The sequence below is a fragment of the Calonectris borealis genome, chromosome 2 (assembly GCF_964195595.1).
Source record: "Calonectris borealis chromosome 2, bCalBor7.hap1.2, whole genome shotgun sequence".
In the NCBI taxonomy this organism is placed as follows: domain Eukaryota; kingdom Metazoa; phylum Chordata; class Aves; order Procellariiformes; family Procellariidae; genus Calonectris; species Calonectris borealis.
Window position 1 is genome coordinate 122,994,235 of NC_134313.1, and position 27,834 is coordinate 123,022,068.

General features: G+C 37.4%; 1 protein-coding gene across 1 annotated transcript; it reads left to right on the forward strand.

The window, feature by feature from the left end:
• On the forward strand, window positions 1–27,824 carry NPHP3 (nephrocystin 3). Its single transcript, XM_075143259.1, has 27 exons — window positions 1–602; window positions 958–1,083; window positions 2,341–2,491; window positions 3,995–4,147; window positions 5,462–5,595; window positions 5,847–6,007; window positions 7,899–8,046; window positions 8,612–8,686; window positions 9,271–9,450; window positions 10,871–10,974; window positions 11,649–11,763; window positions 12,641–12,784; window positions 13,337–13,434; window positions 13,912–14,014; window positions 14,640–14,722; window positions 15,763–15,901; window positions 16,701–16,865; window positions 17,375–17,472; window positions 18,317–18,439; window positions 18,792–18,981; window positions 19,124–19,365; window positions 19,761–19,836; window positions 21,022–21,149; window positions 23,364–23,604; window positions 25,497–25,622; window positions 26,515–26,630; window positions 26,836–27,824. The coding sequence occupies exons 1-27, from the start codon at window positions 249–251 to the stop codon at window positions 27,014–27,016; spliced, it is 3,954 nt and encodes a 1,317-aa protein (XP_074999360.1). The 5' UTR covers window positions 1–248; the 3' UTR covers window positions 27,017–27,824.
• Window positions 27,825–27,834: the final 10 nt, after the last annotated feature.

Genomic DNA, 27,834 nt, shown 5'->3' on the forward strand with positions numbered 1-27,834 from the left:
GCCCTCCCTTCCTCGTCCGGCCGCCGCAAGGACCGAGCCATGGCCCGCGGGCTCGGAGGGCCCTCCGGCTCGGGTGGGCGGGGGTAGCCGTGAGGGGCGCTGGCCGGGGCGAGGCGGGGAGCAACCGCCTCCGGGAGCGCTTGGTCTCGGGCATGTCCCCGCCGTCAGGGTCGGCCGGAGGCACCGGCTTCTCCGCTCGGTGTTAAAGCCTCCCCCGGCAACGGGCGCGGCTGCGGCGTCCCCCGGCCATGGGGACGGCGTCGTCCTTGGTGAGCCCGGCGGGCGGGGTAGGGGAGGTGATCGAGGACACGTACGGCGGCGGCGGCGGCGAGGCCTGCGAGATCCCGGTGGAGGTGAAGCCCAAGGCCCGGCTGCTGCGCGGCTCCCTGCGGCGCGTTGGGGCCTCGCGGCCCGGCGGCCTCATCGGGGCCAGCTTCAAGTCGACGGCCTCGGTGCAGGAGCTGGAGTGCGTGGCCGAGTACGAGCGCCTGAAGAAGGAGTACGAGATCTTCCGCGTCAGCAAGAACAACGAGGTGGCCTCCATGGTGAAGAAGGAGGCCAAACTGGACAGGGAGAACAAGCGGCTGCGCGCCGAGCTGCAGGTAGCTCCCGCTGCCCTCTGGGACGAGGGGGCTTAGCAGCCAAGCGGGGCCCTCGTGCGTGGGGCTACAAAGGACTCGTCCTGCTTCCCAGGAAAGCTGTGGCAGGGAGGTGACGGGTGCGATGAGTTTTCCTTCCCAAGGAAGGCTGGGGAAATGGTGCGCACCCCCGTGACATCCTGGCGAGCTGAGAGGGTGCGGTCAAGGTGTGCCTCTGGGGATGGGGACCACACGGTGCGTCATCCTTAGAGCAAGGGATAATGTATTCAGACCTGAATTTCACTAGCTGAAGAGTAATCTAAAACCTTTTATCAGCGATTGCTTTAACTCAGAAAAATGGTATATTAAATGTTTTCAGGCACTTCAGAAAACTTACCAGAAAATACTTAGAGAAAAAGAAAGTGCATTAGAAGCTAAGTACCAAGCCATGGAGAGAGCTGCTACTTTTGAACATGATCGAGACAAGGTCAAAAGACAATTCAAGGTATGACTTGACTTTTCTTTTCCTGGGGAAAATGACCAAAATGAAGATAGGTGTCGCTTGGTCACATTCCCCCAATGAACTCTTCTCCAATAGCTTTCATGAGAACCTCTCCTTAAAAAAAAAGTATCATAGCTGTAGCTGCCTATTTCCTTTGAGATAATCCTACCAAAACTTCTCTGCAAAACTATGAGGAAAAAATAGGAAATAACTTTTTAAATATTGAAAGGGAGCATATGCAGTGATGCATCTTAAACTAAATTCCTGCGTTCTTTGAACATAGGAATATATTCATATTTGAGAGTGACCAGAAAACATGGGCTGCAAACTGATACGTGCTGAAGGAATGTATAAATGCAGAATTCCATTATTTCTGAATAAATTTTATATATAGCATTGTAATGTTTAACACTTCTAGCTTACATTAAAGAAAAGTGTGTATTGGTGCATCTCTTTTGGCTGCTAAAATATGATAGCCAGTTAAAAACAAAAGCCTTTGCACTTTCTGGAGGGATGACTTGAAAGGCCAAGCTGATGCTTCTGTTTTTGCCTTGCTGCAGATGTTGATACTTCTACCAACCAAAACAGGGCAATAGGTCCTGGTTTTGCACTGTTTTCAAGATTCTTGATATCTTTAATTGTAACACGTTTGGCAGATACATAAAAAGAGGATTGGTTTTGACCTTATTTGAGAAAATGAGACTTGAAGATTTCATCTCTCTGAATTTAAATCTAGGTTTGCATTTTCTTCCCCACATGATGGTAATATTTTATAAACAGGACAGCTAGAGATGCTTGATCACTTTCTATCTTAGGAAATTTAAATTTCCGCAACAATAAAAAGTAAATACAAGATTATATGTAAATGTAAAAAAATACATGGAAGAATAAAAGGGAACCTTTGAAAAAAAATTATTACATGTAGTGATTTTAGAAGACAATAAACTTTAAAAGGTGAAGAAAGTTACTTGCCATTTTTAGTGAACTTCCCGTACTAATGCAGACTTCAAACTTTCAGAACAGTATGCTAAGGTTTAAAATGGCAAAATTTTAAAAACAGATCATTTTAAACTATGTTTTCCTGCTCATTTATAGGCTCCTGATGGCTTCTTGTTCATATTTTCATGCCTTTGCCTGCTAAATGAATGCTAGAAACTTACTTTCCTGATTGAAAGCAGGTAACATGAATTCAGGAACTGATACTGAATTTTAAAAAGATTTATGGTTTGTATTTCCTTTTTTTTTCTTTCCTGCTCATAGATTTTTAGAGAAACTAAAGAAAATGAAATTCAGGACTTACTGAGGGCCAAACGAGAGCTAGAAGCAAAACTTCAGAGACTCCAGGCCCAAGGAATCCAAGTGTTTGATCCCGAAGAGTCTGATTCTGACGACAATTGTACAGATGTTACGGGTGAGAATTTCATCCCCAGCATTTTGTGTTGGAACGTGACTGAAGTCTCTGAATAATAAAGCACAAGACAAATATTTATGTTCTTTTGAAAAAAAGTTTTATTAATCCTGTTGAAAAGCAACATAAAGTAGTTTAAATGTTAAAAGCAACTGACTTTACAAACTTGGTTTAGATTGTGCAAACCCCGTGTTTCTGGTCTTACGAATGAATAGATGAAGAAAATAGAGCACTGTCTAGATACAGTAACTTGAACATTTTTTTTTAAATTGTTCCATGAACAATTCTGAGTTTTCTAGTCTTTTCTGAGTTTTCTGATTCTAAATCTAAGAGATCATGTTCCAAAGAATCCAAAAAGCACACCTGAAACTAGATGGAATCTTAGATAGATTTACTGTTTATGGATAAAGAAGTATGCCAGTCTCAGCTGCTGTACTTTTCAGAATAGCAGAGTTAGATATTTAACAAACATGAACTGACCAAAAGAGTCATTTTATTGAAGAATTTTTTGAAAGGGAAGTCCTAGCAAACTTAATGACATAAAAGGCAAAACCTTGTATATGCTGTAAGATAACATGGGAAGGATTCAGATAGGTATGTGATCAGTCCTCTGACTTTGTATCTGATCCAAAAATAGAGCAGTAATTGTAGCGGATAGTTAGCACCTTAACACTCTTAAGGATGGCCGCCATTACTTCTTGCACCATGAAGGGTTACTGAGGAAAAACTGCGTGCAAGTGCTGTTGCTTAACCTTTGTTTTGCTTATTGAGATATATCAATAGTCACATCTTGGCAGGAGTATAAATATGCAATTTTTAAAAGTAGAAGTGTTTCAAAATGCAGTGATCAGCTTTTTGCACAGTAATTATGCATTTGATGAACTTTAGTGGTACAGATAGTCTTGTTTTCTTTTATATATTTTTTCTGTCTTCTTTTGTGTTAAATGAATTTTTGAATTCATACTTGCCTTCTTACCCTTGTCTAAGTCTTTTTCGGTTTTCTCCATGGAAGATTTATTTAGTGTCTGCCATCTGTGTATTGATTGGCAGAAGTGTAATCCAAGCATATTACGAAGAGATACTGTGAAAGCTCTTTCATACAGCACAAAGAATATATTTCAATCCTGACCTACAGCCCCTTTACAGTCTTTCAGTTCTGGAACTTTCCTGAACAAAAGTTGACAGTTTTGTGATAAGCTCAAATGCAGCAGTACTGTGAATGGTTTTCCTAATTTGTAATCCAAGTCAACATTTGAACCCAATAGATGTGAGCAATCCATATAGTAACAAATAATAGCAAATAACCTTGTCCTTTAGCAACATGGCTTCTCATTAACTCCCGTTTAGAACTACAGCATACAAAAGTGTGAGCAAATCTGCTAAAGAAGAAAAAACTGTGACCGGTGGCATGTGACAGTAGGTGTCAGCTGGAGTATTTAAGACTGATAATTACCCTTGTTTAATGACAATGAAGAGTGTTTTGGTTTTTTTTTTTCCCAATATTAGCTACTGGGGCACAATCTGAATACTGGAATGGAGGAGCTTTGGGAAGTGAGCCATCCATGGGTAGTATGATGCAACTTCAGCAGTCTTTCAGAGGGCCTGAATTTGCTCATAGCTCTATAGACGTTGAGGGACCATTTGCAAATATAAACAGAGGTAAATAGTGGTGGTTTGTTTTGCTGGGATTATATGTCTCTGTCATTTTTCTATCCATTCCTGATTCTATTCTTTCTTGGCTCCCTTTCTGTCCATTCTTGGGTAATTTGACTAAAGGGTTATCTGGAATTCTTTGTAAAAATAAAAGGAATCTGTAGCTGTACATGTTAAGTTATGTTTAATATATTTGGTGACTACGATATGTGCAGCAGTGATTTTAGCAAACAGCAATGAAGAGTGCTTTGTTGTGAGTAAACCAAATACCATTTTGTTGCTTATGTTGACTAAGGAAGATAGTGATCTTTCTTTCAATATCTGATGGCGTTCTTTTTTTCCATTTGTATTCAAATTCTCTACTTCCCCAATATGAATGTTACGTTCTTTTCATTGGATTTGCATGGGTTTTGAGTCTGCTTAGGGAGCCATTCATGGAAGTTTGATTGCAAGACCAGGATGTATGCAGTTACATGAATCAGTGTTAGATATTTTATTATCAGTAATTGTCACTTTTGAACTTTGTTTCCCAAATGGCCTCTTGTAAATTGTCTTCTGGTGCTCTAGTTTCTCTCACTGTTGTCCTGGCCCTGGAACCCCTTCTGCATGTAGTTGACTTTGCTGGCAGTTGCTCCCTTTTTTCTTCAATCCTTCAGACTCTGATTCAGAAGTCTGTGCCTGCAAAGTGAAAGGGGAGGGTCTGCTCTGTGATGGCTCCAGCTTCACACACTAAGCCTTTCATCATACCATGTGGTACTGAAAGGGGACCCTATTCCTTGAAAGAATGACCAGTCACAAAATGAAGAACTTAAGAAAGTTTTAAAATTCATTGCTTCTATAGGGAATTGACATACATACTACAGAAAGTAATGGACTTTATCTCAAGAAGAGGAAGTTCTCATAATGTTTCGTTGTCATTTATTCGCATGGCCTAATTGAAATACATGTAGATCTGGAGGAAAAAAAGATGTTTGATTATGAGTGATTTTATTATTCCTGCATATTTTCACTTATTTTACAACTATCACCTTGATTTTGTGGATACATTTCATCAGTCCTATTTAAAGGAAATATCATTGTAACGATAATATGAATATATTTAACACTGTTGTTTTGCCACATTATAAAACTATATGACATTATCAGATGCTATGGGTTCTCTAAATTAAAATTTTTCAAATTAAAATAGTTAAGTAAAAATTTTACTATTTTAAATAAAATGTAGTATTCATAATGTTAAGAGGTGATCACTTATCTGCTATGCAGTGTAATCAGATGTGAAGATCTTTAGACTTAATTTTGTTTTTTTTTCATTGACAGATGATTGGGATGCTGCTGTTGCCAGTTTGTTACAGGTTACTCCTCTGTTTTCCCACTCTCTGTGGAGTAACACAGTAAGATGTTTTATTATTAGTACTGCTGAGACTCAGCCAGAAGTGGACATCTTCATTGGAGTGAGTACCTCACAAACTTATGCTAACTTATATGCTGTTTTGTTTCCACTGTGATACTTATTCAGAAATCTGTCTAATATTTCTTGAAAGCTTTAGTAGATGTGGCCTCATTTCAGTGAAGTCAGTGAAAGTATTGTCAAGGACTTCAGGGGAATAAACTGCAATGAGAAAAGAAACTGCGGTTTATCTAGTAGGTCCTTAGTGCTATGCAGATTTAGTAATAAAGCACCGTTATCCAAATTTGCTTTCAGAACTACTCACCAAAACTTCAAAGAATCTGTGAAACAATGGGGTACTTCTTTCAAGTTGTTCATTTTTCAGCAGAAAATGAAAGGCCTCTTAAGGATGTAAGAAAATGGGAAATTGAAAAAAGTTCATTAGTAATTTTGCTCCTGCATTTAACTTTGCCAAGGTAAGTATTTTCCAGACTGGTAAAACAAATGGAAACTGGCAATTTATGCAGAGTGCATAGCTTATTAAAATGTATGCAATGCTTTGCTCAGTACATTTCCTAAGCTAGTATCTTCTAAGTGATACTCCTTCAAACTTTAGGTTTGCTAGTGCAGACAGTTAAAAAAAAAATCAGCTTTTTATCATTTCCTTTTTCTTGTAGCTACAGATTATCTTAAAATACAGCATGAAAGATGTCTTCATAATACAGAAATGTTTTGCTTTCCAAGGGCAGCTAACTGTCATGCATATTGCTGGAGTCTTAGAAATTCAAGGTGGCTGGTGTGAATATCCTCACTGTTTTTCATTTGCTTATTTAGCCTTACACCTGTCTTGATTTTATTCTGTCACATATTATTTTCTATCTTTGGCTATTTTTCGGACTGATTTCATGGCTCTCCTGTGTGGTACCTTATGCTAGCTTTCTGCAGCTTAATTTACTGAAGTCATGATGTTTTATGACAAATGGGGATGCAATGTGTTCTCTTTGTTCAGTGAGTAATTTCCTAACCTTCTAGAAGAAGAAACATGACTTACTAAATGAAAAACACCAAACTAGGGATACTTTTAGAATTGTGTTAGGACCGTTTCTGTTATGCATTTGGGAATTTTGGGTTTGATGTTTGGTTTTGATGTTTGGAGGGGAGAGGGGTGTCCTTTTGCTGAAGAAGGGAGAAAAAGAGATCAGAAAAGGTAATGTTAAGGATCACAGAGTGGTCATTCCAAAACATCTGTATGAGTGCAAAAATCTGAAAATACCGGTATGCATTAAGTTTTATATCGGGGGTAGATTTTGAACTCTAGGGATTTCAAATACTGTAGTGTTATTAGAGCTCTTGTATTAACTAGACCTCCTGTTTCTGTAAATAAAACATCTGTCCTCAGATAATTAAAGGCTGGTTTAAGACACTAGTAGCTAAGATTTACAACAGTGGAGGGCTTTAGGGAATAGCCAGGTACCACAGAAGATGCTGATTTGTTTTCATAGGGGAATCGGACTAGAGCTGCCATACATTTATGCTATTAGGAAGATAATGTCAGCTACTGAGGGTATATTGACACTCCGAGGGGATACTGTTGCCAAATAAACCAGTGGGTCGCAAGTATTTAAGAACGAAATACGCAAGAAATAAACCCAGAAAAGAGTATTCCTGCCAACAGTATTCACTTAGAGAGTTTCTCTTAGAAAAACTGTGATGAAAATTGTAGTGCTTATATAAAGAATGTAATATTTGAGAGATCCTGTCTGCTGTTGTTAGCATCTCCAAGTTGTATAGTTCCTTCTGTGGAGCAGCAATAGATTGCTGGGAATGATATCCATTAATATCATTCATATACATACATACAAAGTGCTTTTGAGTTTGGAGGTGTGTAATTCTCCTTTTCAACTACTGTAAATTAAAAGACTATCCTACATCTGACAAATACTAAATGACTTTTCCTAAAAAGGTCAAGGAATAGAACAGACCCTTCAAATAAGTGATGGCAGAGCATGTATATGATGCTTGTTAATCATGTGTGAATCCATGTTCTTTCCATGCAAGGCAATTACCTTTCACTCTGCGTATTGGTATGACAGGAAGATCAGCTTTTAATTTACAAAGCAATAATCATAAAAATTAATAAATGGTTGTAATATTTTTGGTACAAGTATCATAAATTTCTCTCTTAGCTGTTCCTTGCTTCAGAGTTTATCTTAAATTCTCTGCTGAAATATTTGCTTGCCCTTTGTTGTAAATAGATATGACTTTTGAATTAGATTTTGCAGTGAAACCCATCTTCGGAGCTTGTGTTGATTGAACTGTTTGCTACAGCAGTGTAATATAGCACAAGAATGCTGATTTCCAATCTAGTTGTTTGTTGGAGGACTGTGAAGAAGCCTTCTTGAGAAATCCAGAAGAAAAACCCCGGCTAATTTACCACAGAAAGGAGGATGGCAGAGTCAGTTCAGTCTCAGTGCAACAGTTAATTGAGCAAATTTCTTATGTGAACAAAGCAAAGGTATGGCATTTTAAAGACTGTTGAATTTTAAAAGGCTTACTTTCCTGCTATAAACAATATCGAGTGCTAGTAGTCCCAGATTTTAGGAGAAATTGCATTACACTCATTGCTCTGTATGCTCATTATATGAGCAGATTGATGAAACTGAAATTTATGAATGTTACGAAATTTTCATTAGCAGCAGAGAAACAAAGCCCTTGCATTTTCACTGTAAAAAAATCCTTATGCTATAAGGATAGAATTTCTCACCTGTGTTTAGCCATTTAAATGACAAAGCTATCTAAAATCCCTCTGTGGCCACTGAAGAGGAAGAAGTGTACCTCCAGAGAGATTCCTTCCGTCTGAAAATAGATCAATTGCTATTTATTTCCGTCTACAGAGAGAACTGTTAAGAACAGCTGAAACTAGGTGCCCAACTTTTAAAAGCTTGGGCAAAGTGAATTCTACCTAAGGAATGCAATAGAATGGAATTTAAATGTGTTCCAGAATGTTTTTGTTGAAAGTCCTAAACACTGTTCCCAACTGGGTTCAGAGTTGCATCATGCTTTGCCATTTACTTTTTCAGATGATTGATCATATTGGAGGTGTGGAGGAAGGAGCATATGAAATCTATAATTGTGTGGAGAAGATAATTAAACAGGTAGAGTATATGGTGCATTTCAGCTTTTTCTGTTCCTACTCTGATTTATGATCTTAAATGATGTCAGTGTGATTACTATATGCTACTTAGATGTAATTCAAAGGATCTTTTGTGTTTTGTCTTTGATATCTGGCAAGCAAAGAAATCTGCAAGTGGAAAATAAAATCCAAAACTGAGCAGTGCTTTTATGGACAGAGGCAGAAATAACAGGGGAAAGGGATCTATTTGTGTCTAATTCTAAATTCTAAATTCTAATTCTAAATTCTCTTTTAATTTCTCTTTATCCATATCATAGGATAAGGAAAGATTGCATAGTCCATTCTCTCCTTATCCTTCCTTGTGGTGAATTGCTTCCTCTATGAGAAGTCTAAAACCAGTGTCTTGAGACCTGTGCATTCAGAGTTAACTTGATTTCATCTAATTGCTCATTTATTTACGTTCTCTGCTACCCTAAAAGGAAATGAGCATATTGATGTTAGTAGAACTCCACTCATATACAGTGGAATTGAGACTAACACCAAATATGCCTGCACTGTTAAGAATTATAGTTGCAGTTTTCTTCATGTAATTTTCTTTTTACTTAGGATATATTGGGGTGTGAAATGACAGAACTAGAAAGCAAGGATTTGGGTAATAAGGAGCAGTCCACTGCTCCTGAAGAAGAAGTTTTTGGTGATGTATTGTGGGATGCACATGATGAACAAGAACAGATGGAAGCTTTTCAGCAGGCCTGTAATTCAACATGTGAGCTGGGATTTGAGAAAGTGAGTACATTGGAAATGTATATGGATGAAGAGAAAGTCATCGCTCATTTCCATCTCTTGTTAGGCAAGATGTACTTCTACAGAAGAAGCTGTGTCTGAGAGCATCCTTGAGGCTGTTGCTCCTTAGGCTAGAAGAAGCCATATGTCTTATATAGACGGCATATTTATTTTCTGGGAGAGGTGCCAGTTTGTGTATTGTTGAATGGCGTTGATGAAGAAGCAGTTGTTGTTTCTAGACTGGGGAAGAGCACTATAACGGTGTGCCAGAAGTTCTTCTAGACTTTGGTTGTCAATAGAAAAGGCTTTGAATGTCTTTTTTTTTTTTTTTTTTTTTGAGGAAATCCGAGCTCTGTCTTGACACCTGGAGTTAGGTCTTTTGGAGATGACTAGTGAAAGATTTCATCTCATCATGTGGCCATACATATGTGAGAAGAACATAGGAAAGTTAAAAGTAGAGAGCCGCTGAATAACTCACTACTTACTCATTACTTGAAATAAAATTTTTAAAACATTTCAATTTGGGGGTATCGGGAACAGTTATGTGTAGGGAAGGTATAATGAACATAGGAAGAAAAAATATTAAAGTGGTCATGGAAAGTGATGCCACGGCTTAGCTGGGCAACATTCCTTGATGTTATAATGTAACATAAGTGTGCAGTTTCTATGTTGTTATATTTAAATTGTTAGTAGACATCTTTTACTAGCACAATTTATTCTTTTACTTCACTATTCATGTATTGGCAATGAGTTGGAGGATTGTGCCATCTTTACTACATACTAGAATAGTAAAATAATAGAACATTAATAGAAAAAATACCTATGTACCATAATGCCTCCATTTCTTTTTTGCAGACAAAATATTTCTACCAACTGGGTGAAGGGTGTTTTGTTTGTTTGTTTGTTTTTGTCATTTGTTTTTTTTTGTCATCCTGAACTCTGCTACAACATTCTTGGGCATTCATGTGGTGAAAGCAAGCCTTTCTTTTGCGTGCTTAGTGCCTCAAAATTTCATTCATGGCAGATGCCAACTTTGAAGGCTTTGTCCTGGCAAACATATCCAATATAGTGGAGTAATTGCGGGAAGGAGGTGGGGAGGGGAAGCCTGAACAAACATAGTACGCAATTGCTTTAAAGTAGTAACACCAGTTCAGTTATTAGCACTGAAAGTTTCTATTAAATAGAGTTTTGAAAAAAATGTTTATTTCTTTTACACTTTCTTTAACAGAGATAATAAATTCTGTGGTTTAAGTGTTTTATTACAAAATTTATTTCCATTTCTACTATATTGCATTTCAGTAGTTATTCCCTTACCTTAATAAATCTGTACTTGCATTTTGTATCTAGATAGTTTACAATATCAAGCACTGTATTTCTCCCTTAAACAGTGGAATATTTGTAATGATTTGTTTCTTTTTTATAGTATTTTGAACGTCTAAATGACCTAGTAGCAGCACCAGCACCAATTCCACCTCTGCTTGTATCAGGAGGACCAGGCTCTGGGAAATCTCTGCTTCTGTCAAAATGGTAGTTTAAACTAATATTTTTTTTTTTTTGGTATGAAAGATATTTAAGAAAAAAGTTTCCATTGCATTTCAAACATCATATCAGTTTAATTAGAGGTAAAATGAGAGCATTTATAAAGCTCTGAAGTTACTGAAGCATCCTGGAAAGATTTGTAATAATTGAGTAGCCAATTCCATCTGGACTGCCTTTAACGTCTCCCTGACTCCAATTGCAACTCCAGCATTAATAAGTGGTTTCAGTAGCTCAATAGCGTTGCCCTTTTCTGATACCCAAAAGGGGTCTTTTGGAGTTTAACTGAAATAAAGGAAAGATCAGACCTAATAATTTATCACAGAAATGCATTTTATGGTCACTTGTAGGCTATGACAAAACTTGTTGACATAAAAATAAATTGATAGTGTCATTACTTCTTAAAAGCTTGTGACTGTCCAGTGCCAGAAAGGGCACTTGTTAATGGCTATCAGTACTGGGGAGAGCAAAAATGGAATCTGACATAAAAAGTTCAATTATAGCTCAGGAAATGTCTATCCTATTTTGTAAGATAAGCACAGAACACCTCTAGCTCAGACACTCTATCTCCTTTGGCAAAACTGATAGTTTTTATTTGAGATACATTTGCAAAATTATAGTCTGTTAAGTGCTTGCTTTTTTTTTTTTTTAACTTCTCTCATTAGGATTCAATTACTACAGAAGCATTCACCAAACACTCTAATTCTGTATCACTTTGTTGGGAGGCCCATGTCTACTAGTTCAGAATCTGCATTGATAATTAAACGCCTTACTTTAAAGGTATGCTGTATTATTACATACCCTGCATTGCATGATTCTTTGGAAAGTGTAATGTGCGTGTGTATGTCAAAAGATAAAGTTTTCTACAGGTTTTTCTACATCAGTTAAGAGTAATAAAAACGTAAGGCATTATAGTGTGGGGGGAATCTGATCCTAAACATTGAATGCAGAACAATTAAATAGCATCTCTGGGATATTCATAATAGATTGGTATTAGCAGTTATGCTTCCAGTGACCTATATTGATGGCTTATAAAACCATATAAGCTTCTTCCAAAATTTCCTGCCATCTGGCCAATGAGAGAGGCAGGTGGTATCTCTTCTGTCTATGTGTTTAGAAACCTGAGGCTGTGTTCACCAGTTGGCACCATATTGTTCCTAGACTAGTCTTTCTTCTATATTAATTTATTTTTTAATTCTGTGTTAGTTACGTGGGGAGTAAGTGAGTGTTTTTGTGCCAGGGTCTGAGCTTTCTTTTTCCTTCGCAGGGTGGCGCTAAGGACCTCACAGGACTAAAACCTTTAGAAAAATGAAATCAATTTTGCTGTCCTTGCAATTTTCTCATGTGTTTTAAAAGTCTGCCTATTTAACCAGTGCAACTTTTAAGCCCTTTAAGTCTCCAAATTCCTTGTCCGTTGTGTAAACTCAGGTTATCTCTCTAGAATTTACACAACGAGTTTAATAAATATTCTTTGTTCTGCATATGCCAGCTTTCTGCATATACTAGAACGAAAAAATTCTGTGTGAACTTGACTAGAAAAATTGCCCCAAGATCGTGTATTGTTTTTTTTTTTTCCTCTTGTGTCTATAGGACTTCTTTCAGCTATCCCAGTTGATATTTAAGGTAGAATTTGTTGTATATGTTTATAATTCTGCAGCTTATGCAACATTCTTGGTTAGTGTCACCTCTGACTTTGGATCCAGCTAAACTTCTGGAAGAGTTTCCCCGCTGGCTGGAAAAACTTTCCGCACGTCATCAAGGCAGCATTATTATAATTATTGATTCTATTGACCAAATACAGGTATGTTTTCAAAATACTTGCCATTTGTCAGTCTAAAAGAAACTTTGACTATTGTAACAGGTTTAGCTATATCTATGTAACAGAAATATTGATGTTTGCTTTGCTCTGAAGAGTACCTATAGAAAACAGTTTTGCAAAAAGTGCAGATGAGTTAAAATAGTCTTTCCTTTTTATAGACAAAATTTGTGTTTGGTTGGGGGTTTTTTTCCTTCCAAATTTGTCTTAACACCTTAATTTTTGAGCAGTCCGGTTACATTATTTATTCAAAGATTCAAGGCTGTGAGCTGACTTATTGGGCATCTAAATAAGCTAGTCTTTATGAGGTGAACATTTCAACAATAGTATTCTATCTGCTTTATTTAATGTACAGTCATACTCATACTTATCAATGGATCATTTAGTACTGTTTCAAGAACCAGATCATGAACAATTTTTAAAGACACTGGAGAATTTAAGACTCCTTTCACTGAGCTGTGCAGTTAATGAAATGTGTCAACTTCTGTCATTGTTTTGAACAACCTTTGTATTAAGTAACTAAAATTTGTTTTTAAGCAAGCTGAGAAGCATATGAAGTGGCTGATAGATCCACTGCCAGTGAATGTGAGAGTGATTGTATCAGTGAATGTAGAAACATGTCCACAGGCTTGGAGGTATGTTATATTTCTGAGATGTTTCAAAATAGTCTGGGTTAGAATTATTGTTTTAAATTACAGTTGAAGAGCAAACAGCGAGATTTGTCAAGACATGGAGATTTAATAGGATAAGGTTTTGCAACCATTGAGGACAACAAAAGCTCCTCTATTGTAATTGCAATGAGGACAGGTTTTAGCTGTTGGGAAACCAGATTTTTGCTTTACTGTGCTGGATCTATCCACGTGACTATATAAAAGAGGATATTAGATTCAGTCAGATGCACATAAAGAACCGCAATACCATGACGTAGATCCAGGATAAGGCTAAAAGTGGAAATTTAACTTGTGATGACTAGAATTTCTTAGTGGCAGGGAATAGCTTCAATTACTGCTTTGATATCAATCTTTAAAAAGCTCTGGAACTTTGATGTCTTTTTTTCCTTTTGTGTGCTATTTAATAAGGTCTGAATATGACTTTGTTCTCTTTTACCAAAGGTTGTGGCCTACTCTTCATCTTGATCCACTGAATTCCAAAGATGTTAAATCTCTCATTAGTGCAGAATGTAACTCTGCAAATGTTAAATTGACTAAAGAGCAGGTATGGCTGTTGCAGTTCTTGTGAAGTACTTACTCTAGTATAACTTTTAATGAAAACAAGGAAAGATGAAATAAGCCCAGCTGCCAAAAGGAAGTATTATATTTAGCTAACTAAATACTACGGCTCAAGATAGCATGCAGTTTGAGTATTTTTACCCCATGGCTTATAGCACTGAAACACAGATGGAACAGCATAAATTATTAACACAAAAACAGTGCAGTTGCACATATTGCTGTAAACATGTTATTTTATTTTAGAGTAATAGAAGGTTTAGTCTTGCATAATACTGTAACAATGATTGGCAGAATGGGGAAAAAAGTATTCTACCTTTTTGCCTTGGAGACCAATTCTGTAGGTAATCCTCTTCTTGAGAGATGTAATGGTTAGATCCTAACTCTTTTCATCTTAAATGCAAAAGGAAACTTTCACTTGTATGCTCCTATAGCTAGAAAAACGTGCAGATTTTGTGCACTAGTTATCATGTCGTAGTCTTCAGATGTTATAGATGGAAGCATATCTAGAACTTTTATTTTCTTCTATTTTACTTTCTTCACTATTTCAGTGAACACTTTATTGGTATGGTTAATTTCATCTTGGCTCACAGATTTTGTTTAAAATGTTGTAGGAGAAGAAGCTTGAGAGACATTGTCGCTCTGCCACAACTTGCAATGCTTTGTATGTCACTCTCTTGGGCAAAACCATTGCTTGGTAAGTTGAGATGATCTTGAAATTATTATGCTCATCACTAGATTAGAAGACTTCAAGTAGGTTTGTTAGCATTTTGAAATACATTCATTTAACATAGAATGAATCTTGTTAAGAAAAAGCAGTGGAGCCATATACATTTTCCTCCTTCACTGGCTGTGAATGCAATGGGAAGAAAAATCAGAGAGTATACAATTGCCATTTTGATAGTAAATGAATCCAAATAGTTGTATCTGTCTGTTTTCAGCTCTTCTGTTTTTATTTTATTTTTCTGTTTTTCTGCTTTCTGGGTATGTCAGTTGCTTCGGTGCTTTTTAAAGGTATTTGGAGAATGTTGGTATTGTTTTGTTTAACAGTTTAATTCAGGTCTATTGTATTTACTGATGTACCAGATAGTTTGCCTCATAGATTTTTAAGGCTAAAAGGAAGTTCAACAACTGTTTAGTTTAACATCCCGCATATGGTACTTTGTCCTATAATTCCTGCTGTGAAGAAAATTAATCGTCCCTCTTGTGCAAGAGAACACTTAGTAAGTGCATTGGCTTATTATTAACCTAGACTTCATCTTGTTGAGAAAGACGCATTTTTAGTTTAGAGACTCCCAGAAGATGATAAACTGATTGATAATTTACTCTGAGTGACTGATTTTCATTATTTTCTGCTGCTGTTTTATGTCCTAGCATGCTTAATTGCTCCTGAAAACATGCTTTGTAAATGCATTAAATGAAACAGCAGCATGTGGTTTTATCTTTATCCAACCTGATGTTCTTATTCTGTACTCCTGGTGGAGGAAAGAAAACTGCAACGTACTTTTTTTTTTTTTTAATAAAAATGTTGCAGTTATTTAGAAGAATCAGGCAGTATGACAGGAGGTGGCTTCAGGAATTCACCTCTTCTGTGTTTATCTCACCAGGTGCTGTGCACCTTTTAAACCCAGTAGAAATTCAGAGCACTTTTGAGATAGAGCTCTTCAGTAGTTTCAATTCATCTTACTCAGCCAAATTTAATATGCTAAACCATGACCTTTTTGTCCTTCTGCTCAGTGTTGGAAATACAGGAAATATTGACGAAACCCTTCAACAGTGTTTCCAATGTCAAGACACAGTGTCGCTGTACAGGCTTGTTCTGAGATCAATTCAAGAATCATTGCAGAGTGATAAAGAGAAAGGTCTTTTGAGAGAGGTAAGCAGAGAATGCATCACTATTTCTACAGGTAATGTATATTCTTTCCTGTAAAGAATATACATTAAGTTAAAAGTAAATATAAATTTATGTTGGTTTGTATGTATGATTCAGAGATTATTGTATTATTAGTATAGGAGGGACAATTTTATTAATCTAATTATATCTATTGCATAACTATAGAACATATGACTGCTTTGTGTTAAATTTCAACTAAGTCATTATCTCGCAAAACAAAATAGAACTTTTCCACTATGGTGTGATATAGAATCAGCACTTCCTTTGGTACCCTGATCCAATGATTAAATACATTGTGTAGTAAATGTGATCAAAACATGGTATCTTATGAATACAGGGCACCGCTTATTAGATTTCTGATTCCTCTTCCTACCTTTGCATAATTTCCATGTTGTGTGGAACATTTTTTTGATTAGGACATGATACTTGATAATTGCTAGAAGTTCTTTGGTGCTGGCAGCATAAGACCTTCGGCATATTTTACTTAGATGGAAGTTCTGTATGGCAATGGAGTTATTTTCCCCTGGTGTTTTAGGAGCCATTTGTTTGTCCCAGAGTGTCCTATTTGGTGCTTTATCTATTAGAATATTAATCCATTAGCATTGAGGGTTGTTCTTTGAGGACAGAAGAGGGAAAGGGCTTGTGTAGGCAGGTTTGGTTTTTTCCCCCTGATGTATAAAGTTATACACAGTGATACACAGTATTTTTCTAGGAATTTCAGTGTAACAGCTCTGCAGCAAATATTGCTAACTGTGTAAAATAATCTCTCTGCTTTACGTAGATACTGTGTGTCATCGGTGTTAGCCACAATGGTGTGAGTGAGTCAGAGCTGATGGAACTTTATCCTGAACTGTCTTCTGCAGTGTTAGCCTCTCTCGTTCACAGCCTGCACAAAATGTGTTTGCTGACATATGGCTGTGGTTTGCTAAAGTTCCAGCACCTCCAGGTAAATTTTGTAATTCTAAACATGTGCAAGTGAAACTCCACCCCCTAAGCCCCTGCTGTTTTTTCGATAAGTTCTGTTGTTAACTAGGTAGCCTGTGATATATTTGTGTTTGCTCATCCATTTTCCTTGGCATCTGGTCTGATGTTAGAATCACCTTGAAAACTGCTAGAGCTATGATACCAGTATTGGTCAGTATTGTTCAGCAGTTGAAAACCTGGCATTTCAAACTGTCAGAAATTCCTGATCGATTAGTTACTAACTCCATGTGTCCTAGAAAACACTGGTTCCACAAAAAAAAAAGCAGAAGGGAAGGGAATATTATCTGAACAACCAGAACTTTGGTCTAATATAAGACAATCTGTTTGTAGTGCCTTGGTCATTGAAAGATTTTCATTTCTACAACACAAGACGTGTTTGATAAAGAAATGTTGCATAGTGCCCTGTGTATCATCAGCACTTAATAAACAAATTAAATGCATTCTCCTTCTTTCAATTATACTCTCTTTCAGGCTTGGGAGATGGCAAGATTAGAGTATATGGAAGAAGGTGAAAATGTTATTTCTGCCTATAGACAAAAACTAGTGGAGTATTTCACCATGCAGCTAAGGTAGGTCAGAATTCCTCAAGATGTGCTAAATTGCAGGCTTTATGCTTCATGGATATTTTTGTTTTCTTCATATAGCTTCTTTGACTCAGTTTAGTAAATTATCATGGCAGAATAACTCTGCAAAACCCCATTTGTCAGTTTAGCAGTTTTTTATTGATATTTAATCTTTTTAATCTTGGAAAAGATTGAGGACTATGGAGGGGAATGGACATAAAATAAAGTTATCACATGATAAGGTAGTGCATGAATTTATACCGCATCAGTTACTTTGTGGTAACTGACCCCGTGTGGATTTTTAACACCAAATAAATACTAGGAAATTTGAGGTGGCTTGGAACTTGAAGAAGAAACATAAGACCACTTGCATTCAGCAAGTGATTAGCACATAGACAAGAGGAAGTCCAGTAGAACAGCTGAACAGCTACAAGTTCATATCCAGCTTGAAAATTGATTTGCATTTACAGTCCTGAGTTAGTGTGTCCCAGCTGTGGGCTAGTGCTTACTGCTCCTCAGAGCATGCACTGTTGGGTAGCAGAAAGCCATGAGGGCCACAGTGTGCCAGGGAAAGGAGGCACAAAGGGACAGTGGGCTGCTGCAGGGCTGCAATTCTGCTAGCAGGCACAGATAGCCCATATGGGAGGGAGGAGCAGCTTTCTGTGAGGTACTTGGGGGGTTCCAGCACCCTCTGAGGTGAAATTAAAATGAAAATGTGAGAAAACGGAGTACATAGGTCTTATGTACTACAATTGTATGGCAATTGTATGCTTGCCTAGTTTTCACATCAAATTGACAAGTTACGTTAGGTGCCTCAGAGTTTTAATTTTGATTTTTTTTCTTTCAATAGTCAAGACCGAGTGACTTGGAGGAGTGCAGATGAACTTCCCTGGCTCTTCCAACAGCAGGGTGATAAGCAAAAGCTACACAAGTGTCTCTTGAACCTCTTTGTATCCCAAAACCTTTACAAAAGGTACAAAGGCAGCCACTGCTTTGGCGGTTATAAACATTTCAAAGTAATTTTTTTGTCACTATAAATCAGAAAATTAAAGATATAGATTAAAGGAACTTAAATAGTAGAGGCTGAAATGCTAAATGCTGTTGTCATATAAATCATCTATTTTTTCTATTCTGTTACACCTGGGGGTTGGTAAAGGGATAAATACTGCTGTTGAACAGCATTAGTCTCCACGGATTGTCTCCGTAGACACTCTGTAACATAAAGACAAAATATATGCATATGGCCCTTTTCTTCTAAACTAGCATCAGTCTGAATAGAGAGGTGTCTGAGATATGATGAGCTTCTTATTTCCTTGTTAAAACAGGGGACATTTTGCAGAATTGCTGAGTTACTGGCAGTTGGTTGGGAAAGATAAGAGCTCTATGGCAGCTGAGTATTTTGACTCTCTGAAAGAATACGAAAAAAGCTGTGAGGGAGAGGAAAGTATGATCTGCCTGGCTGATCTTTATGAGACCCTGGGACGGTTTCTTAAGGACCTAGGTCTTCTCAGTCAGGTAAGTACATTTAGAGATTGTTGTAACAGCAAGGAGGCAAATTACGCAGAGCTCAGTGTGTGCTTTCTGTTGCAGTTGTTAAATTACTGTAGCATACAGCATGCTGCCTGCTGCCATCATATTCTGAATTTCATTGTTACAGGCTGTAGCTCCTCTGCAGCGGTCTCTGGAGATTCGAGAGACTGCACTGGATCCAGACCACCCAAGGGTGGCACAATCACTCCACCAGCTAGCAGGAGTTTATGTTCAGTGGAAGAAGTTTGGAAATGCTGAACAGCTGTATAAACAGGCACTGGAAATCTCTGAAAATGCTTATGGAGCTGAACATCCTCGGGTAGCCCGTGAACTTGATGCACTTGCGACCTTATACCAAAAGCAGAACAAGTAAGATTAACTACACTGGTGTTTTTCTTTCGTGTGAAGGTGGTACAAAAATAACAGCAGAGGTTTTCTTCCTGAAGCTAGAATGTTTCTTCGGTTCTTTTTTAGCGTTTCATAATTGCAAATGCAACTGCCATGATTCTTGTAGTAGGCCACCCAGTAGGGGACAACTTTTGTGCTTAGTTTAACAACAAACTTATAACAAGTTAGAGATAAAGGAGGAGCATTGTCTGGCCCTAAGGATTTTGGATATTTTTATCTTTGACAAAAAGTGTGATTTTTTTCAAGATTCTTTAATTCTCCTCAAATTTGTACACTCAAGTAACTTAGAAGCTTTCCGGAATACTCAGTGATGCTACATTTGGCATTCTTCTAACACTGTAAATATCTGTTTTCAGATATGAACAAGCTGAGCAACTGAGGAAAAAGTCCTTCAAAATACGCCAAAAAGTAGCAAGGCGGAAAGGCAGTCTGGTAAGGAAGTGTTTGATATTTAATAAAAGTGCAGGGCATGTTGTGGCTCTGCTAAATAAGCGATAAAGTGTGTCTGTAGAGCTGACAAAGCTCCAATGCTTTTGATAATTGAGGGCGTAAGTAGCGAAGTAGCTTAGCAGCAGCTTTGTTAACTGCCCTTTCAACTCTGCTGGAAGTGGAGCTGCATCAGTACAACAGGTATGGAGTTGAGAGAGGTGGAAAAGAAGTAAGTGGATATATACTGGGGGTGCAGAATTACTGCTGATACAGTTGGCTGTCAAAGTGGCAATGGAAAAAGGTGTTTTCCAGAATAACTGAGGCATTTATCTTACAAATACTAGTGAACACAGTGCTTACTGCAGTGGATAATCCCAGTAATATTAGGTGCCATACTAAGTTTTTCCTTTTTTTCTTCTTCTGTGTTTTTCAGCTACAGAGTTCCTCTTGTCATTCTTGAGCTAAGATTTTGTTTGTCATGTAGTGCCTGTGCTATAAGAGTTCAGCTAGTAACTCCAGGGCTCTAGTTGTGGCTCTAATGAAAGTAGTGAAAAGCCATAAAAATGTTGCTCTTTCTACAGTGCTTAAATATAAATGAATTTGGATCATGAAGATTTTGTCCATTTTTGTAATGAGTTCTGCTGCACAAATATTTTTAAGACTGCAAAGATCAAGAATAGGCAGAACGTGTAACAATGGCTGCACTTTTTACTTGTAATTCACTTTGCGTGTAAGCGTTAGCTTGGCAGCCCATTTTGCAAAGACCCATGTAAAGTCTTGAGTAATACTTTATATGTATTTGTGTATGGAAAATAGGATAGGAGATTAACTTGATTTTAAGTTTTGAGCTTATAAACCTAAGAATTTGATCTGAATTGGTTATTTGAAACTGCATAGTTTAAGCAAATTAGCACATATGATATAGGGAAAACAGAGCTGTACGACAGCACAGTAATTTAAATTTCCTGGAAGCATGTTTGGTGAAATTCCCTGGAAGCATGTTGGGTGAAATTCCCTGTTAGATTGTAAATAAGCAGAATGCATATGCGCCATTTAACTTGAAAACAGAACTTAGGTAGGATTATTGTGCTCCTTTGGCACCAAACTGAGTCTTTTGATTTTCTGTCTTCAGGTGTACACTTTAAATGTAATGGTGATTGGCTTATGTTATCTTGTGCTTTGCTGTAGTGTGGCTTTGCTCTCCTGCGTCAAAGAGCCCTGCAATTGGAAGAGCTCACGTTAGGCAAGGATACACCAGATAATGCTCGAACCCTCAATGAGCTTGGAGTCCTTTATTACCTGCAGAATAATCTTGAGTAAGTTGGATTAATTGTGACACTGACTGTTCTCTAAATGGAAGGAAAACATTGAGAACTAGCATTAAATGCATACACATGATCAAATACTCATTATGATGCCATCCCTGATTCATTCTAGTGGTTTTTGTTTACTGTGAAATTCACTCATATTTTCTAGAGTTGATGCTGTTAGCTTGTGAGTATTTACCAAGTCAGTGCATTTCCTGCATTCAGAATTGATGTTCCACAGTTAAATTTAATTAGCCTTCGTTGCAAATACCAGTTCTCTCTCGAAATTTTTGCCCCCTCTACTCAACTTCGCTATTTTGTGACCCTCCTTCATAGTGTTCATCCTTGAAGAGCAGGATTGTTGTTTTTCTGTGAAAAACACTCAAAATGCCAGTATTAGAAGAAATCATGAGTTAAATATTCACTGTGCTTGTAATCCTCAGGCTGTTACCCTGCTGGCCTTTTTAAGGGCAAAAGAGGACAGAGCAGAACAAAGGTGTTCTAAAAGCAGATAGAGATAAGCAGGGGTGTTGAAGAAGGGGAATAAAAGGTGCCGAACAGTTCTGATTGCATGGTTAGCGACTCTTCACATCAACTTCTTCAGTCCAGAGAGTAGTCTAAAACTGTGTGTTGTGAGGGAATTGTAAAGTCACCTTAAATCCCACTCTACTGAACTGAATCTTGTCAGAGAAGAAAGAAAGTCCACAGCAAAAAAGCACAGAGTAAGTTCTTCCTATATCTGATATTTATGTCACCAGTAGTTGTTGGATAACTACAGAGGTATATCGTAATTTAGGTTCTGCACACAGAATCTCTGTTAAATGCAAGACCTTTACAGTGAAGGAATTGATTTTTAACAGTTGTTGGAAATGTGGGTTTACTCTCATGAAGTCATGCCGAAGTGACCGATTATAGAGGAGCGATAGCTATCTAATCTCATACAAGATCATTTTATATTCCACAGTATTCATATGTAGTTCCTGTCCAACACAACCTACTTCTAGAGTAACTGTATCTCCACTATTTCATAGGTGAGCAAAAGTATAAACTTTGTTCTAGTGAAGGTTTAAGTCATTTTTTTAATGGATATTGTGTCTCTCTTCTGAATGAGCAAGTCCAAGATTGAATTTTTTGATCATTTGATGCAGTTAGAATGAAATCAATGGCAGAAGGGTATGTCACTTTATTAGTTGCTATATGTTATATCACACATCATCCTCTAGCCCTTACATAGAGTGAACACCTTTTGACACTTGTCTAAGAGCTCCAGAATTGAACCTACAGTTCTGTGTATAAATGGTCTTTTTTTTTGGTCTAACATGAAATGGATTTTTCCAATTTACTAAGCTGACCTCTTGGGAATAGTGTCACACAGAATTTGTGTGTATGTCAGGATGATAAACTGCCTACTTATAATGGATGCTGCCAGTATTATGTGGGGATCACCCATCGTTTGTGATAGAGGAACTGCTGTAAATCTGTAATGGAATGGTAGTATGCTACTCTAGTGAGATAAAATATGCCCTTTTGATAGGGAAACACTTGAATGGTGGCATTACACAGAGTCTTTTCTACTTTGTCACTTCTAGACAGATTCTACTATGAGAATCTAGCTCATGAGATATATAAAAACCATTCCGGTCTCTCTCCCTTTGGTATAAAAGCTGTCTGCTGAACCCTGTAATATGTTTTATATTTTTTAAAGTTACTTGAAAAATGTGTGGTGTATTCTGAACCTTTATCTCGCATTCCACTACTGCTTTATCCATGGGAGTACATGACTGCTATGAGGAGTTGCCCAGAAGTCAGTAGAATGTTTGAATAAGGAAGGATTACATGCATAACTGAAGATGCAAGTTGAAGATGTAGGTTGAATTAAAAAAATGAGCAGCTGTTGGGGTAGCGTAATGTTTCCTGAAATCTGCTAGACTGGCATTTCAGTCCTTTACAGGGGGCTCCAAGTTTGCACAGGAATGTATTAACTAGCTCTCTATCTACATTCTTATGGTTAGCCTGCACGGCAGTACAATGGCTGGCATGTGTAGTTCCTCACTGCGTAAATGAATTGCTGACCTGGCATTTGCGTATTCCGAGGAAAGTCCATAACCAGATGTCAGTATCTGTGCAGTTTCCAAGGCTGAGCTTGTTCTGTTTTGAACAGCCACTTCAGCCGGTACAGATGTTACCAGCTTTAAAATATTGCTGAATGAATGTGTTCTGTAGGACAGCAGAGCTTTTCCTGAAGCGCTCCTTGGAAATGAGAGAGCGAGTCCTGGGACCCGACCACCCAGACTGCGCGCAGTCTTTGAACAATCTGGCAGCCTTGTACAATGAGAAGAAGCACTATGACAAGGCAGAGGAACTCTATGAAAAAGCTTTAGACATCAGGAGGAGAGCACTGGCTCCAGATCATCCCTCCTTGGCTTATACTGTGAAACACCTGGCAGTGCTATACAAAAAGATGGTAAGCACAAACCTGTTTCCTTTTCTCATCACCTAAATTAACTGTAATGCCTTGCGTTGTTACAGTCTTCAATGCAAAAGGAGTAGGGCATGGGAATTTTGTCAGCTATTGGTGTTCTACACACATGTATAAAAGATGTAGTCAGGTGTCCTCAGTCTGTTTCCAAAAAGCCCAGTAGCTTTTTAAACAAAAGCTATTTATGAATAATGTCTTCAGTGTCCTGCATGCTCAGTATTCACCACAAAGAATTTCTGATTTGGTTAAAAGGTAGTGTTTTGGCTGCAGTGAGGGAAGCTCTTCCCAGCTGTATTTGAGTTCTCCATTGTCTGCTATGTGTTATCCACATACAAGAGTTTGGTCAGATGTGTCTTAATGGAAAAATCATGTTTTAGGGTGTAGGAATCGTTCTTTTTACACAATGACCTTGAACTTTACAGTCAAATTGAGAGTAACTTCAAGGCTCATGAGGAAGATAGTACTTTACAAATAAACTGTCTGGCTGAGCCACCTCCAGCTTATGTTGCTTCAGTGAAAGATGAGAGTTACTCCCCTGCAAAATGCACTATGGGGAATAACATTAACAGTAGTATAAACTTCTGCATTTCATCATTTCAAAATGTTTTATGAATATTTGTGTTTGCAGATGGTCATTCTAACCATTCGATATCATCAGTGTAGGAGTGATGTAAGGTTTCCAGCTGTTGAAGCAAGATCAAATTCAGAGCATGACAAGAATTCTTTTCTTTTATATTTTCACATTTTACCATTCTTCAAAGAGAAAAGAGTCCTTGAAGATAATCTCTTGGATCAAATGCTCCTGTGTTTTTGCTCAATAATTGTTACCTGCTGTTATGTGCATGAAATTGTTTTGGGTCACATATTCTCTGCTCATTTCAGCTTCTAATTTTCATGGTGCTAGAAACTGCAAAAGCACTCAATATTTGCATCAAAAAGCTCTTTGCTAGTTTGAAGGAGCACAAATTAAAATTCATGGTGAACTAGTGATGCAGGGAAGAGTGGAGGAAGAGAAGGGACAGGAATCAGATGTAGAAAATGACAATTATTTATAAATAAGTATTTATTCCAGATGAATTACTGATCACCTTCAAACTGTGGCATGGTGATTCTTTGAAAAAACAAGGAGAAAATTTGATTTGAATTTTGCAATTACAGTGAGCCATTATACAATGGACGTTTGCAGTATTTAATTCCTAATTGCTATTAAATATGAGCGTTCACATTCTAATAATAGAAGCCTAAGCATACTTCTGAAGTATATCCAGTTAATGTGTGAGCAGATTCAGGAAGGATTTGGAGGAAAACAGATTTGCTGGAAAAATAATCTACAGTAAAACTAGTTGGAATATGAGAGGGGTATTTTAGAGAAACCAAAGTCAAGAAGCCAAAGCCTCAATACAGTGGGAAGCAACAGGTACTTGAAATGGCATTGGATACTGCGGCTGTTCCAAAGAAAATGGTGTGAACAACACTTCAGTAAGCAGAAAACTGCTCAAAAGTTAAGGCAACTACATTCCCATTTATGAGGAAATACAAACAGAAAATTACTTGGATAAAAGTACAACTGAAAATTCTTTTTAACAGCCTTCTCAATGAGACACTTGTGGGGAAAAAATTAAATTAAAAAAGGAAGAAATAGACATAGCTGAGAAACACATTAATTGGGAGTTGAAAGTGCTCAGTATTTTGGAAAATCAGGTCCTAATAAATATTCATGATGAACAATCCGTGCAGAATATAACTATGAATTAACCAAAGTTAAATCCTTATTCTGGAAACAGTTACATCTTCTCCAAGGCTTTTGTTTAAAATAGATTTTACTGTTACCATTTTGACACAAGAAAACTGAATAATTTTTTCCATGTTATTTCTAGGGAAAACTTGACAAGGCTGTTCCTCTATACGAACTAGCAGTTGAAATTCGGCAGAAGTCATTTGGCCCAAAACACCCTAGTGTAGCAACTGCTTTGGTAAATCTAGCTGTCCTTTATTGTCAGATGGTAAGTTTTTCATGTTTTACATGTTTATTATTCCTGTCTTAGGGTTTTTTTATGATTAGTACCTAAATGATACCAAACAAACTTGATCACATTTAAAAGGGAAATTCCTTGTAAGACTTGCAAATTCTTAGGTTCCATTTTAAAAATTGAAAGGATATTTGGCAAGGAAAATGTATGCAGGGAACAGGTAGTTGCTGTGACTGGCATTTCACAAGGACTGTTGGGCTAACGCTGTTTAGATTATTCAAAATGCCCACATGCTTCATAAGACTAGAGCCAGAGTACAGCATTTTCAGCGATATGGCAGTTATCACAGTATGATGGAACACAGCTCCACCAGTGACTTGGAGGCAAACATAATCTTTCGAAATTTATGAAGAGTGCCCACCTTGATGAACTGCAATTCTGTGTAACTAAAAATCTGAGAAGGCTGTAGACTTTCTAGTCTACAACTGATACAGGATTCGAAGGAGATGCAATCAACTTACTGAATTCCTTACTTAGCATCTATAGGAGTGAGCTGTAGACTGTTTTCTTGTTTCCTCTATTTCTGCAATCTGTGTTTCTGATTTTAAACAGGAATTAAAGCTGCCTCAGGTAAAATTAAAGAGCATTTGGTAACTCAAAACTTTCAGGACTGAGATTTTCAAAACTGCCTAGGAAGTCCAGACCCTAATTGTTGTAATATTAGTGGGAATTGCATTTGCAAGTGCAAGCCATTGCTTTGACAATCTCAATTATCATCCTCATCTGTCAACAGTGTTGAGAACTCAAAACATCTTTTTGGTTAAATATGCATGACTTTGCATCTAGGATGTGTTGACACTATGTTGGAAAAAAGAATAGCAAATGTCATATACGTCCGTAACAAACAACTTTCTACTACCCAAAGAAAAAGCAGATTGAAGCTTTACCTCTTTATGAACGTGCATTAAAGATTTATGAAGATAGCTTTGGTCACATGCATCCTCGTGTCGGGGAAACTCTGAAAAACTTGGCTGTGCTAAGGTAAGATTATATGCTTTAGCCCTATAAAAGCGAATTACTGTGAAATTTACTGGATGAAAGAAAACATCCTGGACTTGTGTACTTACTAGGAAAATAGAGAGCCTTAAGTACACTGTGTTGATAGCATGGTGTGCATTTCAATTTAAATGAATTGACAGACTTGTTTTATTTGCTTGTTTCAACTTTGTTGTACTCTTCTCCAAAGCTATGAAGGGGGAGACTTTGAGAAGGCAGCTGAACTTTACAAGAGAGCTATGGAAATAAAAGAAGCAGAGACTTTGTTGATAGGTGGAAAAGCAACTTCGCGACACTCATCGAGTGGAGATACATTCAGCTTAAAAAGTGCATTATCACCAAACATTTTCCCCGAACATGGACAAAGGTGATATAAACCTGCTCAAAGAAAAGGCACTCTGTTGCTATTTTAAAGCAGACATAAAATTATTAAGACAAATCTATTTTTCCTAGGATAATGTACTATTTTGGGACCGACACCTGTCTTCATGAATGACAGGGAAACAAATGTTTAAGCTTGAAATCCTTCCATGTTAACTTTGTAGACTATACGGTACGAGGTGATCTTCTTTCATTGTATATAGATACACATATTAGTTACTAGCTCAAGTTATAGCTAATACCAAAAACGTGGATTTGATACCTCTTAGCCGAAGTGCCAGGATTGTAACAAGTTAAGTTGAACCAATTGTATATACTATATGGGGTGGTTCTTATTTCTACGTTGTAATAGCCTGGCTTAGAGGATTTGTGTATTTTTGTTTCGTCAATCATTTCTGCCTTTTCAGCAGCTTTTAAAGTTGTTTCTAAAGAGATAGTAATTTTGAAAAAGTCAGAATACTGTTTCACCCGAAGTTTTACCTGTAGGGTGATTTCAGCTTTAAGCAAACTTACATTCAAGGGACTTGTGCAAAATAATTGGTTTCCTTGGGAAGCTAATATATCTAAATACATCATCATCTAGAGTTAAAGCTGTTGTCAACTGTGTTCAGTAAAGATACTTCCAGTGAGGAATCAGAATGAGGATGATAATGACCTGATTCCCTGTTGTTAACCCTTTAGCGATACTTTCGCTATTTAATCTCATTGAATCCCTCAAAATACAAGAATGTTTGTATTAGTTGGAAAAACCTAGTGATGCAAAATAGTTTGCCATCAGATAAAGAGATGCTAATCAAATCTACCTGCC

Bases quoted from the DNA above. Each gene is read 5' to 3' on its own strand.
- NPHP3 (XM_075143259.1), top strand. From the start codon at position 249: ATGGGGACGGCGTCGTCCTTGGTGAGCCCGGCGGGCGGGGTAGGGGAG. The intron at 5,596-5,846 runs GTGAGTACCTCA...ATTTGCTTTCAG, and splicing joins AAGTGGACATCTTCATTGGA to AACTACTCACCAAAACTTCA. The intron at 26,631-26,835 runs GTAAGATTATAT...TCTTCTCCAAAG, and splicing joins AAAAACTTGGCTGTGCTAAG to CTATGAAGGGGGAGACTTTG.